This window comes from Aplidium turbinatum, chromosome 11, assembly GCF_918807975.1.
Source record: "Aplidium turbinatum chromosome 11, kaAplTurb1.1, whole genome shotgun sequence".
Lineage (NCBI taxonomy): Eukaryota > Metazoa > Chordata > Ascidiacea > Aplousobranchia > Polyclinidae > Aplidium > Aplidium turbinatum.
Window position 1 is genome coordinate 20,708,263 of NC_137482.1, and position 13,539 is coordinate 20,721,801.

The following is a 13,539-nucleotide window of genomic DNA, read 5'->3' on the forward strand; positions in this document are numbered from 1 at the left end:
TTAACTCTGCTGCCCATTATTATTATTAACAGGAGAATCACTGTTGTGGGCTCACCACGAGAAAATTGTTGTTATTGACCAAATCGTTGCCTTCGTCGGAGGGATTGACTTATGCTATGGGAGGTGGGACGATCAAGACCATCGCCTGACTGATGTTTTACCCGGATGTGAAACAACTGAAGATGTGAGACTGCTTGCCATTTCGTTTATATCAATTCAACGATGCCTTACAAGGATTTTACGTGAAAAGGACTGTTTGTGGTTACTGGTTAATATGTTATGTGGGAAGGCAATCGATTTTTGTATCATTTTGAAGACTGTTTACACCTAGACAGCAGAATCTGTCATTTGTAGCAGGCGTTGAATCAATGTAAAAAAACGACTGATTTGCTGCCTGGAGCTCTCAACCATTCCTTTTACGTTTCAGCACACAGAAGTAGATGGTCCTTCAGAACTGGGAAAAGGTGACGACTCCTCCATTAAACCAACCACCACCGGCATGGTGTTTGGAATGTTTGGGATTATGACAGTGGGTGTGGTCAGTCAATTCTCGAAAGACAATATGCCAGATAAAGTATGGATTTCGTTTTCGATATGGTTTCTTAGTTAGCTTCCAATTTTATTGGCATTAACTTGCAATCCTAATTAATTTTCTACTTTAATCTAATTGTGTTTAAATTTGTAAAAATAATGCGGTAATGGTGTTTTTTCAAAATCTCCTCTTCCAGTATCAATGACGTTTAAGTTACTAACTTTACTATTGTAACATTTTTCGTATTACGTCACTGTATTCAAAAAAAAAAAAATGAAACAAAAATGCAGTGGCGTATCTAGAAGTTTCTGTCAGAGGGAAAAACAGCTAACTGGCCCTACTTTTCTGCTCTCCGCAACATACAAGCAAAAAGGCTCAATGCTTCACAGATGACTTGGCAGTTTGGCTCACAGTTTTCTGCCGGTTTAATCCCTGAAGACAAGTGTTAGACCCATTTAATCCAACAGCTTACCCCAGCCCAAAAATCAAAATTTTTAACACTTATTCAACGTTTTCAGACGTAACCGAATTATTATTATGTTATGAGCTAGACCCCAAAATCCGTCGTTTTTATATTGATTCAACGTCTGTGGACGTTATGTAAATGTAAAAACGACGGACTTTGCTGTCTGGTCGGTTATGAAACGTTCAACACACCAATGTCCTTTGCAGGACAAGCTTACAACACCACAGGAGAATTCTGGTAAGTACCGGCAAAGAAGCAAATTAGTACATTCGTATATATCATACCTGTTAACACAGTCTTTTTTACACTTTTTGAAGTCTTTGTGGATGTGCAGTTTTTCTCACAAACCACCGAAACAACTAAAAGAATAGCCTGAGGTAATAGTATACATAGATTTATAAAACTTCGGTAAAGTTACGTCATAATTGACTATTTATGACGTATAGCTCAATGCCAAGCGAAAAGCCAAGCAGAGCGAATTACATCAAAATTGGTTACTAGTTTACTAAAAACCTTAACAGCCTATCTCACCTCAATAGGATCATCAGAAGGAACTCATTTAAGTAGAATCTATTTGAATAAGTTTTTTCTGATAATCCTATTGAGGTGAAACAGGCTGTATAGGTTATTAGTGAACTAGTAATTAAAATTTTGATGTCATAATTGCGTACACTAGTTTGTAACAAGAATCAAATTAGAATTTCTACCATAGTATTTATTCACTGCCTGGTTTTGAAAGGGGAACGTTTACCTATATCCGTGTGGAAGGATACCACTGAAGGAGTCCGAAATTTAGCTAAGATCAAGCAATATACTGTACATCTGATGATCTGACGTTGCGGTAGTATATCTGTTTATGTTCAGGTGCAAAGGAGACAAATAGATTGAAGAAATTTCTCTCCAAAAGAAAGAAGGTATATCTGGTTTTCGAATTTTGTGCTTATTTTGCTGTCACCAACAACCAACATTGGTGGTTCCTCAGGCAATTTAATGAAGTTTGCATCGGCGCTCGATTGCAAGTGGGGTACGACCCCCCTCGAGTGTTGGAAAAACGGCTCCCAACAAACTTCAGACCAGGCATCAACTTTGTGACCCAGCATGCAACCCACTAGATATTTACAACTCAACTAAACAGGATTTCCTGAATCGAAATTGATACCCACCCAGCTGAGCATGGTTGAACTAATTTGCGTGAAGACTTTATTTCAATGTTACCAAAAACAAATGTTAAAATTCGTTTCAGGGACGTCCGGCAAGTACCGACATGGAGTTGGTGTCTCGAGATAAAACTTCTCATCCCAAAAATGGCGTTGCAAGTAAGTTGCTTCCCAATTGGCAAACTGGTGGTTTTACATTGCCTAAACGTTTGGAGACGTTGAATCAATGTAATAGTAGACCAATTTGCTGACTGATCAACCTCTGCCTTTATATCACTAATGCTTTAATTTATTGTTACGTTGCATTTTGAATAGATTACTTTGTTTTGTTTATGTTACATTTTCTTTCACTTCATATGCCTGAATAAAAACCTTCTTTTTGTGAGTTATTCTGATTTTTACTTCAAATATAATGTTTCATTGAAAGATTTCCCTTTAGCATTTACATTTCTTACCCTCCTTTGATGAAAACACACTTGCGAGTCATATCCAAAACACTAAAGAATAAAATTGATGTAATTTTACACAAACTTTTAAACAAGTGACTTCCCAGACAGCAAATCAGTTGTTTTTTTACAGTGTAACAAACGACTGATTTGCTGTCTGGGTCGCCAGTATCCCAGCAACCAGACTTTCCATTTTTGCACTTTTTCAACTTTTTTAAACGATGGCAACTTTTGCTACTATTTGAGTAGCAAATAAATGCATTGATCTCAATATCTTACTTTCACATCGTGCACCGCGTGAAGTTAAGCATACCATGATTTTGCATTTCTCCTCACAACCTCTACTCGCCTGTTGTTTATGCATCTGCACGAATTGCATTCTATGTTCACTTGCATGGCGATGTTGCTACGTGTAGGTTATGATGAAGTGGATGGAACGACACGCTTGATTGGTGATGAAGATGACGCTGCAAGTAAGACTGCGATTTTTGTTTGTGTTTGTGCATGCTGTTATGTTAATTCAACGTAGAACTATGATATTGGTCGTCATCTATGCCGGACCTGGAAACTGTAATGGTCGTCTACACATGTTGGTGAAATCTGTTATTCGAATAAAGAAATAATCGATTTTCCCACCTGGGCTTACGTTGAAGTTTTCCTTTCCGTGCTTTCTGTTTATTATATTTTTTACTTTCGTTTTGGAAAGTTATATTTTTGAAATATTTAAGTTGTGGCGTTGAGGAACGTTTGTCAGCAGAAAATCAAGTATTTTTTATTGGAGTGTTCTGCTACAGTAGCAATTTGCTTTTTTGCTGTCTAAGATTGGGGTTAACATGAGTGTCACGATTTCTTTCTATCTCTTAACAGGAAAAAGACTTGGAAAGGTTCAATGACGTAGTTTAATGGGTCAAACCGAAAAGCAGTCAATTAAATGTCGAATGGTTCTACTAGTGAAATGATAATCTGACTTCTTGAAGGACTTTAACGAACGGCTTCTCAATTAACTCTAACTTCGAACACAATTTATATCAGCACCAATTCTCATCTACTTGTATTCAATTACTTCAATTCTCAATCACCAATAATTTCTGCACCAACTACCAATCCACAACTCATAACACAACTCTCATAATCAACTCATAATAATTTCATCATAATAATCAACTCATCATTTACACCACTGTTTATAGTTGGTTGTTCAGTCCAGTAACTTCGAGAAGGTTACGTAAGGTTACATCATAAAGAACCATTGTTCTATCAAGCAGCATTTAAATGTAAACAACAGAAATCTCTAGATTGTCACGTAGGGAAAATGATTCCAGAAAATACACGTTACATAATACAGATTTCGTAATCAGAGGTTACTTCAGGTCATAACCGATAATAACACATCGCACAAAATTCCATAATGAAAACAGCACATTCTGTCAAGACGCAAAGCAGCCCGACGCGAGGCCTTGCACATTGATTGTGACAATGAGCCTGCATCTGTATCGAGTATATTCAGTTAATTTTTGTGTTTTATCACATAAAAACCAGTGCATTATGTGCAAAGTTTTTTTTTTTTTTAAATGCCAAAATTTAGTCTTTGTTGAAATGTTTTTTTATGTATAAGTTGGGCAGGAATACTGCAATGAAATGTTTTAGAAGTGAATGTTGGGCGATGAAGAGGGTAGATATTAAGGCTAGGCGAATTCAAATAACTCAAATGAAGATGGTTCGTATGATGTGTGGCAAGACACTTCTCGACAAAATTAAAAATGATGTGTTGAGAGAGTGGACTGATGTTGAGAATATTGAAGAGTACTTACATGGTTATCTTCTGAAATGGGTTGGAAATCTTGAACGAATGGATGAAAACAATTGGATAAAACGAGTTTGGAATAAGATTGTGGCAGAAAAAATGAGAAAAGGAAGACCAAAGAAAACGTGAGATGACACCGTGGCAGATGACATGACAAAAACAAACCTAAAAATTGAAGATGCCAACAAGAGAGAGAGATGGAGCAGTCGCTTCCGACAACTGGTCAACCCTGATGTTTCTGAATGAACACCAGGCTTCTTTGAAGCAAAATGGATAATAAAGTTGGGCATGAGATTGTATTAACTCGAAATCCACATACAATAAGCTTTGAGAACTGGTGTATTAAATAGAGCAAGATCCCCAGATTCAGGAAATGCACATAAAATCGTTAAAATACAGACAGTTTGGATTGGAGGTGACGATGTGATGTGTATGTTTTTGTTTTATTGTGAAGAAAAGTAGTAATATTTTCACATTATGCATTATACAATATACAACTTACCCACCAAATCAGTTCTGTTTTTGTTCAATATAAAACCAATTTGTTTATAAATTTCAGTTTACAGACGTTAAATTAATGTAATAAATGATTAAATTTCTAACCGGCAATGCGTTCATAGTCAATGATGAGTTTCAAGTGTGGTTGCAATGACTCTTACTTTTATTTTTCAGACAATTCGAAACACAATGAACCAACTCCAAGTCCAAAAACTGGTAAAATAAATCATCTTTTACCAGAATTCTAACGTAGAGGTCACGGTACAGCATCAACGTGCGGTAGAAAGTGCCATATGATGGGACCTGGCGATGTTTGTCTGTGACAAGCAAAATGCGATGTATAAGCATAGCTAGTGATAGCAGCGTTCATCGGATGAATGTGAAAGTAAAATCAGAAACACACATCAGTTGTTTGCTTGCCTCACTGACGTTTCACACAACATGGCAATACGCGTATTTAGAGCAAATGGTGAACAAAATACAATGATGTCGGATATCCTGCAGTACGAGCGAAGGCAAGAAAAAAAGTTTATTCTCTGTGTTATTTACTCTGAGGATGCGTATTGTCGATTTGCGCGAAACGTTAGTTAAGTCATAAAACAACTTTTAAGTTATTTTCTGTTTTTCTTTTTTATTCATCAGATGAAGGCTGCAATGATTTCCAGAAAAGTAAATAATCTTCATGAACATCCAAACTTTGCATTAAAGATATTAAGGTTAGATGGTTCACCATTAGTGCGATAATATTAAATTCGCTTACGTTTACCTGACATAATTATATTAATCAGCTGCTTACACATTCCTTACGTGTATCATCTACATACAGTTGCACTTTGTTGAAAAATTATACGATCATGCAAAAAGATAAAATCTTCTGCAGTGCACTTCCATCCTTCCTCTGAGCACCCGAGTGAAGATAAAGGTCCACAGAGTCCCAAGTTTCTGGAGCAGTACCGTGCCATGGTCGACCAGGTGGAGCGTGTCTCACAACCCCGGATGTGGATCGGGAAGGATTACAGCAATTTCATTCTTAAAGATCTAACCAACCTAGACGACCCTTTTGAAGGTCAGGTTTTGCATTTAGCTGCGTTTATTCACACTTTAAATCTACCAATATTTTGGGATTGCTTTAACATAGCTGAACCTAAAGCTTTTTTTTCAAGCAAAAATCTTTCATGATGTTGTTACACGATATGAATATAGTATATTTGAAGGTATATTGTACAATTGTACATACACTTGACGTCGTTTGTTAGAATTGCTCGCAAGTCGGAAGGTAGGACACGTAGTAATACTGACTTACAGTGACTTAAGCTATGTACTATTTTAGTATTACACAAAGTTATTTATTTGAATGGTCTTGGCGATTCTCTTGAGGAATGAGCAGACCGTGAAGAGATCCCTTTTTGTCATGGTTTTACCCAACCAGTTAATTTTCTGTTTTTGCATCGTTTCATTCTCGCTGGATGTTGAAACGATGTAAAAAACGTAACTTTTGCACCGTAGAAATTGTGCTGACGTTCAATGCTCCCCATGCACTGTAAATCTTGCTGTACCTCCGTCATCAAATCAAAAGTCTCTTCAACAGTTTGATTTTGAGACTAGTTAAATAATTTAATGAGTCTAATTAAATATCAACACAGTGACGTGTGCCCTTTAATAACTTCGCACTTTGCAGATGAGATAGACCGCCACAAAGTGGCGCGAATGCCGTGGCACGACATCGCATGTGTCACTTACGGAAAAGCTGCCAGAGACACAGCGAGACATTTCATCCAAAGATGGAATTTTACAAAGGTGACGTTTTTTTTGTTCAAATGTGCAATGTATTTTATGCACTTTTACATTGCACGCAGTTGGCAACTTTTTGAGGTCACTTTTTTATTTGCTGCACTACATGTGAAGCTTTTTAAAGAAAATTTGGCACCGTGGCGTTAAGCAGTGGTGAAATCTGTAGTGTTGCTTGTACCGCATTATCCATTTACTTTTACTACTGATATTTGTAAAACTTTATCACTACACGCTTAATATTGTTTCATGTCGTGTGATCACATTGCAGAATCTGAAGGCGAAAAAGGCCAAACACATCACGTATCTGCTTCCAAAGACATATTCAGACGAATTTACCTCTGTACCTTCTGGCATGCCACTACCCGAGGCTGTGCAAGCCGATGTTCAAGTACGTCATAGAGCTAGAACTTTCTCTGCTCGTGAAAAGCTCCTTTACACTTTGCACATAAAAGTCTGTAGCGCTCTTTACCGTCCAGTAAAGTGTCACTACCCAGACAGTAAAATTCGTCATTTTTGCATTGATTCAACGTTACCAATGTAAAAATGATGGATTTTACTGTCTGGGTAACATGTCTGTGACGCGTAAGCTTTCACAAGTGTACGAGATATGTCCATCCACAGCACATTTCAGTGCGACATTATTGAAATATGCCAACTGTATAAATTTAACTTTCACTGTTGATATGTTTATAATAAGCCTTAGTAACGCAAGTACTACACAGCACATGCAGTACTATACTATACATGCTCGCTGTTCTATAGTGAGTAGTCAGGTAGTGCTCACGCCAGGAAGATCGCTCCTTCTCGACTACTACACAGCAGTCGGCTCGTTTTGACCGCGCTTTTTGTTTTTCTACGGTATTGAAGATAATAGATATCACATCAATCAAAAAATTAGCTTTTTTAACGATCCTCTGCATAAATGAATGAATCATGGACATCAGCATGAGCAAGTTATACTCTGGTTTAGATCCTACGATCGGCATGCAAATGGTCTGCCGGGATAAGCAATTGTGACCAGTCCATACAGAACGCCTATATCTACGCGATAAAGAAGTCCGAGCACTTCATTTACATTGAGGTGAGGTGGTCGGTTTTGAATTCCTTTAGAAGTTACAATGCATGCATCCACAATCCACATGGGGCCAGAAGAGATGTTCTTATGAATTATTCCACGACGTGTCATATGAACGGTTGAATAACTTCACCCGTGCAGTTGATCTACGTGATGTTCTGATGATCTGACAGCAAAAAGTTTCATTCATTCTACAAATTTTTTTATCGTTTCAAAACAACATCCCATTCGTCTGTAACTCAGTTTTCAACTTAAACTACTCACAAAAGAGATCTTTCATCAACTGTATTTGCCGCCACTTTTAGTACTTGAGCTTTTTCTCTCATTTTTGCCTAGAAAAATAAATTAGCATTTTCATTGTTAATTCTTGCTCTTCAAGGTAATTTCAAACAAGATCTACCAAGTTTTACCTAAAAATGAAAAAATTAACATTGTTTTATTTTTATTTTTTAAACAGAACCAGTTCTTCATCTCTCGTCGCGTAGTCACCCGCCATGACCGCAGAGTCAAGAACTCTATCGTGGAAGCTTTGTACCAACGGATATTGCGAGCTAACGACGAACAAAAGAACTTCAAGGTTTACGTTATAATGCCTTTGATCCCTGGCTTTGAGGGTGACATAAGGTTGGTTGCCAGTGAACTTACCATTCTCACTAGGTGTTGTTTTAACGCAAGATAACATAAAATTGTTTTTCATCTACAAAGCCGCATTGATTAATCCGCGATCAAAACTTGAACTTTGTCTTATCTAACCTTCTCTTCCTCTCTGGTATGTCATAGTTCGTAACGCGTTTGCTATGACAGTTAAAAGCGACAAGAAAGTGTTAGGCCCACTTGTACCCTCACGAGAGGCTTATTTGAAAAAATGAAATATCTGGCTTATGTAATCAGGATGCGTTGTCCAGTGTCATAACTTTGAATTTGTAAAGTGTCGTAGCAGGTGAAAGACAACTAGCTGTTTTGTTTTTTTGTTTTTGTTTTTTCTGTGCAATGCCGTGATTTTGATGCAAAATGTAAACAACGGTGGAATGTAGCTTTCACCTTTAGCCTGCCAAAGGAACGGTTTCCCTCTCTTTAGTTCAACCCCTTGTTGCATAAGGGTCCTGGTTACGTTCATGATGTCATTTTTATTACTTATTTTAACATAAAATGAACGTTTTCCTTGTTTACTTTCGAAGCTGCGTCACATGCAAGTTAAAAAGGTGGCCAAAACTGTAGATGATAATTGCTATGGTTCGTAATAATTTAACTCACATTTAGACTTTCAATGCTTTCTATCGATTTGTATTTCATTTCCCTTCACTATCATTGTTAGTTACAACTGCAAAGTTTGTGATGTAAATAGGTTTCTCTTTGACCTTACTCGTATTTGTTCATCTATTGACTTTACGTTTATTGCCAGCGACCAGAAAAAGAGCCAGGCCATTCGCACTGTGCTGCACTGGCAGTATATGAGCATATGCAGAGGCGCAGGGTCACTGATGGAGGATCTGAACGTAGCAAGTAAGGATTGGATGCTATACAATGTGATACAATAGTTTGCAATAAATAAATTTATTTTCAACGTGCAAAAAGAAAGAAGCTGATTTTAAGATATTGGTCTCAAAACTGTACTCACAACATCATTCAATTTTACCTCAATGAACCTGCATTGAAACTGCCAGGATGTGAAAATCCTTGCAGAACGTATCCAACAGTTTCTAAACGACTGCTTTTGAGAAATGCAAAAAGTATGAGGAGCTGTTTGAATCTAGAAATTCGCGTCCTATTGTAATGTCACAACGCAAGGTAGTGAGCAAGTGCTAAACTTGTACTCGAACCTCAAGTCGCTTGTGGGAGGCATTCAGTGAACTCCTGTGTCATGTCGACCGTCTGAGACGTATGCTGTCATGAGCTGTCTGAGACGTATGCTGTCAATAGCATGTTCTAATCGGTGCCGTGGAACATTGGAATCTTTTACTTGATATATTTTGATATCTGGTCATGCAGTATATCAATGTAATTGTGGATCACATTCATACTATGGGTTCGTGTAAGTTTTTATTGGATGAAAACCGTTTCATATCATATGGCTCTTTTAGGGCTAAAGTCGCCGACGTTTGGCTTGCAAAGAAAGAACGTACAGTTATGTAACCAGATCTCAGTTGCAGCCGAAAGTGTCATTGCTTTAAAAGAGCTGGGATACCATTAACTTAGTTTGCTACTTCTTTTTTTTCCAGTTGGCCGTCACAACACCAGTCGATATATTTCGTTTTGTGGGCTACGGACGCATTCGAAATTAAACGGAAAGCTGATTACCGAAATGATTTATGTGCACAGCAAGATGCTCATCGTTGATGACAAGATAACAATCATAGGTGAGTGTTTCCATGCGACAGAACGAATCTTGTGTTTCTACATTAAAATGCAGTAGGGTAACACAGGAGGTACCAACCTTTATCTAATTATAACAACAATTTTATACAATAACAATTTTATATATTTTCAACAATTTTATACCAACCTTCACTCCTTCAGTTATCTATAAACAACACAAGGAAGTGCATTTTCTTAAAAATCTCGTTTTGTCACGCTAATGCAAGTGCGGTTGATGGGTTTGATCTACTGATGTCGCGACCCGTGGTTTGGACGGTAAGACTACGATGTTGCTTTAAAAGGACGAGAACATTCAACACGAGTTATGCAATGCTACCAAATATTTTCATTACCGGATTGTGTTTAGTTATTTTCATGATACCGATGTAGATTCGATCTAGCATTTGTGTTTTTCATTCCAGGTTCTGCCAACATAAATGACCGCAGCATGACGGGAAAGAGAGACAGTGAGGTCGCCATGTTGGTCGAAGACACGCAGTTCGTCACTGCCACTTTGGACGGAAAGTGAGTCCTTAAGCGACTTTCAACATTCTGTGTTGTTTTGTGAGAGAGAATTGTTCCTTTTCAACATTAGGCTTCAATCTTTGCGTTAACGTGGCATCAAACTCCTTAAAAACAATAATGTATGTGTTGAGTGAAAACTATTGCTCTACAAATGTTTCTTTCTGATCCTGTAATGCAAAATTCGAGTTTCATTCCTAGTAAACAAAAGTTATCTTTTTTACCTAGGTCCCAACTGTAGGCTTCAGTTGGTATCTAAATATTTTGAAAATCGATTTGAGTCTTGTTTGGTAATATACATATATGATTTGTGTCAAAGCAAAGATAGTGAAAAGGACCTTCTTCAAATATAGTATTTTTCTATCGTAAGACTCTATTTGAGACCCTTCTAAAGATCTCACTATTGGTAAAACGGACTTCTTGTTTTTTTGGAGAGTAATAACTGTTTACTTTGATTCACCATGCTTAGCTTTTTGCTTGGCATTGAGTACTCTTTGTGGAAAAGTTAATGAAACTGCCTAATAAAACCTTTCTGATGCTTGGAAACTAACCCAAGCAAACTGTCTGCTTGAAGCGGTTGACTGTACAATGTACATTTTAAATAAGGCTGGTTAATTGTTGCTCATAGTTGCTGCTTGATAAGCAATACACCCTATACTAAATGAAATTGATTTTATGATGTCACGTATCACATAAGGACTGGTGTGGACTTCCAGTTGTGAATTTTCGTTGTTTTCTTTGCAGAGAAGTGCAAGTCGGAAGGTACGGTGCGGCACTACGTCGCCGATGCTTCTGTGAGCATCTCGGTCTTCTGCCAGAAGAGTATGACGGCACACGCGCGACCTTTGACCCTTTAACACACCAATCAGCAGCCGAAGTTGAAGATGTAGTCAGCGACCACTTTTTCAAGACGGTTTGGACAAAAACAGCTGCTGTCAACTCAACGGTTTATGAAAAGGTAAGCGATCTCTAAGAAGCGCTTTTGCAAGAGCTTTTAGTTGCCAAGCAGATTCTTACGCACTGTATAGCAACAATTGCAATTGTTTAAGTTATTTTGGCAGCCGATTGTAGCATCGAATAGACAGCGATAGACACGTGTTTCGCCCATGAGGCTGGGCTCATCAGTATCGCACCGTATTCTTGCCACTTGAGTAATCGACCGCCGCTTTACCAGTCAGTTTAACTCTTATCTTTGTGGAAAGAAAGAGCCAACAAAACCAGCAGGTGCCAGGGGTAGGTTGCTCTACCAGCAGGTGCCTACGGTAGGTTGCTCAGGTGCCAGGGGCACCTACCCCTGGCACCTGCTGGTTTTGTTGGCTCTTTCTTTCCACAAAGATAAGAGTTAAACTGACTGGTAAAGCGGCGGTCGATTACTCAAGTGGCAAGAATACGGTGCGATACTGATGAGCCCAGCCTCATGGGCGAAACACGTGTCTATCGCTGTCTATTCGATGCTACAATCGGCTGCCAAAATAACTTAAACGTTTAATTGGAGGTCTCAATGGCTGGCGTGGAAGCTACACCGTTCTGGTTAGCGAAGCGTCACTGCAGCTCGCTGTGCTAGTGAGTAATCAGCCTTGTGCTGATAGCCGGGAAGAACGCCTTTCTTCAAATTGCAATTGTTTTAAAACATTGGCCTAGGTTTGATATGGAAGGCGGTTGGTTTCGTTTGAAAAGATATAACTTGACATGTTTTATTAAATCGCATACAAAGCCATTAAGAAATCACCCGACATACGTATTGTTCATGATATATGGTGATCATCACGCAGACAATTGTACAATAGTCGTTGGTCAATACAACATATCAGTTTTTTGGCCAGAATCACCATTGTAGTGGGTGTTAGGCTACAGATGTTGAAGCTTGGTCACTGCAGTAAATGTAGGTACGCTGGTACAGGCAAGTTGAGTTAAAGCTCAATTGGGGAGTTCATTATATCAACCATCGACCATCTATTCCCATGCAGGTGTTCCGGTGTGTGCCTTCAGATTATATTCAGCAGCTTTCTGACATTCAGAAGTTCGAGAAAAACCCTCTTTGTGAAGTAGACGTTGAAGCTGCCGAAAAAGAGTTGGAAAAGGTACAGCTACTCGATATATTTCAAAAGCTTAACTGGTGATATCAATCTACCCAGACAGCAAAATCCATGCAAACGTTGAATCAATGTAAAAATGAGGGATTTTTCAGCCTGGGTGCCTGTTGCCAGCATACATTTCATAAACTTTATCTCGTTTTCACATAGATTTATTTCAACTTTTCTCCTTGTGAAGTGAAAGTTAAATTTCCTAATTTTATGACATTTTTATTACGTTTTGAGGTCGGATCTATTTGCTAGTTTTACTTTTGATAACTAGCTGAAATTTTGTACTTATTGTATATGCTATTCCATTATGACATCATAAATAGCGTACAAGGTTATATTCCTCAGGTCAAAGGTCAGCTTGTGTTACTCCCCCTCAACTTTCTTGTTGATGAAGATCTGTCTCCGGATGCTTTGTCCAAGGAAGGCTTAGCTCCAACGGACTTATGGACGTGATGTGTTCTGAGAATTTTATATTACATTATTTTTACATCATTTTATGTGCCTTTGTCTCGTTATGTTGTGCAGCGCACGCACTTTTTATGCAAAGTTACCGTCATGAAATATTTCCTCATCGAGGTAAGGTTGTTTTTATCCCAACAGTAATTTGGTTTAGAGGTATAAATATTGCTTGTCGATTAACTAAGCTACAACATGTTTGAGTAGTATTTTACAAATTTCATGTTTAAAACTTGTAAGAAACCATTAAAATGGACTACTAAGTGAGCTACTGTTTTTACGCCTTTTCATTCAAACAATTTCAAAAGTGGGAAACTGTGTCATGAAAGAGAATCGAACATGGAGTCCTGGGA

The 13,539-nt window shown here is 38.1% G+C and overlaps 1 protein-coding gene across 1 annotated transcript in view; it reads left to right on the plus strand.

Annotated features, from left to right (window-relative positions):
- LOC145780311 (phospholipase D1-like) overlaps positions 1-13,183 on the plus strand; it is a 33,845-nt gene extending 20,662 nt beyond the window's left edge. The window contains exons 13-29 of the mRNA XM_082592014.1: positions 33-184; positions 428-574; positions 1,205-1,235; positions 1,863-1,912; positions 2,242-2,314; positions 3,018-3,074; positions 5,784-5,969; positions 6,582-6,700; positions 6,963-7,082; positions 7,665-7,775; positions 8,227-8,393; positions 9,172-9,272; positions 9,989-10,126; positions 10,547-10,649; positions 11,391-11,604; positions 12,614-12,727; positions 13,076-13,183. Of these exons, the coding sequence (XP_082448140.1) occupies positions 33-184; positions 428-574; positions 1,205-1,235; positions 1,863-1,912; positions 2,242-2,314; positions 3,018-3,074; positions 5,784-5,969; positions 6,582-6,700; positions 6,963-7,082; positions 7,665-7,775; positions 8,227-8,393; positions 9,172-9,272; positions 9,989-10,126; positions 10,547-10,649; positions 11,391-11,604; positions 12,614-12,727; positions 13,076-13,183 (1,991 nt within the window). The remainder of the gene's footprint in view (positions 1-32; positions 185-427; positions 575-1,204; positions 1,236-1,862; positions 1,913-2,241; positions 2,315-3,017; positions 3,075-5,783; positions 5,970-6,581; positions 6,701-6,962; positions 7,083-7,664; positions 7,776-8,226; positions 8,394-9,171; positions 9,273-9,988; positions 10,127-10,546; positions 10,650-11,390; positions 11,605-12,613; positions 12,728-13,075) is intronic.
- Positions 13,184-13,539: the final 356 nt, after the last annotated feature.